At 40.1% G+C, this 1,362-nt stretch overlaps 1 protein-coding gene across 1 annotated transcript; it reads left to right on the top strand.

Annotated features, from left to right (window-relative positions):
• Positions 1-1,087, top strand: LOC113215299 (uncharacterized). The gene has a single exon (XM_026434907.2). It carries the CDS (start codon positions 1-3, stop codon positions 1,066-1,068), a length of 1,068 nt encoding a protein of 355 aa, XP_026290692.2. The 3' UTR covers positions 1,069-1,087.
• Positions 1,088-1,362: the final 275 nt, after the last annotated feature.

The following is a 1,362-nucleotide window of genomic DNA, read 5'->3' on the forward strand; positions in this document are numbered from 1 at the left end:
ATGGAGACTTACAAAATTCCAAAAGTAAGGGCTCCTATCTCGCCTTTAAAAAGGAACTTCTCTCTACTGGAGATAGAAGAGATCAAGGCGAGAGGCCTGAAGGCCAAGCGGGGAAGGCCTGCGGAAGAGAAGTCCACAAAAACTCAGAAGATAAACCAGTTTAAGTGGAACAGGACCCTCACCAGGGAAGAAATGGAAAAGGAGGAGAAAAGGAAAAGAGAGAAGTTTGCAGTGTTAAAAGAGGAAGAAGCAAGGAAAAGAAGAAGTGAAGTGCTAAAACCAAAAATAGACGAAATGAAGGAAAAACTAAAAGAATTAAGAATCAGAAAGGCCGAACGAGTGGACGAGGATGTCATGGAGATGGAAGTCCCCATCTGGGACGAAATGGAGCTGGAACTTGAACTTCAAGAGAAGACCAATTTTTATGAAATCAAACACCATCTGCGAAGAATAAAGGAGAAATCAGAAGAGGCGAAAATAGAAGCAGCAAGAAAAGCTTTAACAATAGCAAAGAAAGCAGAAGAGAATAATCTTACCTGGTGTGAGATGATTAAAGAGGAGGAATATAATCCGGAGAATAATTGGAAGATGGATTTTGGAACCAATCTTCAATGCCTCCAAGTCCAAGTAGAAGAAAACGGTGCCTACAAGCTGGAAGAAAACAAGACCTTCGAATCAAAAGAAGTGGAAGACACCAAGAAAACTGAAGATCAAGAGAGAACCAAGTTAGTCGAAGACGATGTCTCCAAGTTAGAATTACCTACTAATTCGGGACTCAACAACGTGGTTAACGAACTAGAAGAGTTTCTAGTATTAACAGAGACTGAATCAACGGAAACCAAGAAACTAAAAGATGTCCGATGCAAGAACTGCAGAGAAAGGAGACACACAACCTCCAATTGCACCAAACCTGGGAAGAACTACAAACAAAGAATCGAAGCAGTCATGAACGGAGAAGAAATAGAGAAAATCCTCACAGAACGAGAAAAGGAAAAGAACATTCCCATCACTTTCAGTTTCGAAAACGAAGCTGGAGAAGTTATAACCCAAACTTACAAGGTTATATGAATTCTTACCTGTTTTTCTATACTTATTGCTCCTTGATACCACTGATGATTATTGCTCCTTGACCACTGACTCCTTGATACCACTCTACCACTGTACCTGTCACTGTTTTGCTTTGAATAAATCCTCGTTATTGCCAAATTTCCAAACTTTTTCCTCAAAGACTGCTGCATTTGCGCGTCTGTTGCGTTACTGGCTGCTGCTTTATGCGCGCCCTCGTTAAATACTGCGAAAGAAAAGAGATTATTTATCCGAACCGAAAGAGTTAAAAAAAAAAAATACTCACAAAACATACTT

This window comes from Frankliniella occidentalis, unplaced genomic scaffold (assembly GCF_000697945.3).
Source record: "Frankliniella occidentalis isolate FOCC.00 unplaced genomic scaffold, Focc_3.1 Scaffold349, whole genome shotgun sequence".
Lineage (NCBI taxonomy): Eukaryota > Metazoa > Arthropoda > Insecta > Thysanoptera > Thripidae > Frankliniella > Frankliniella occidentalis.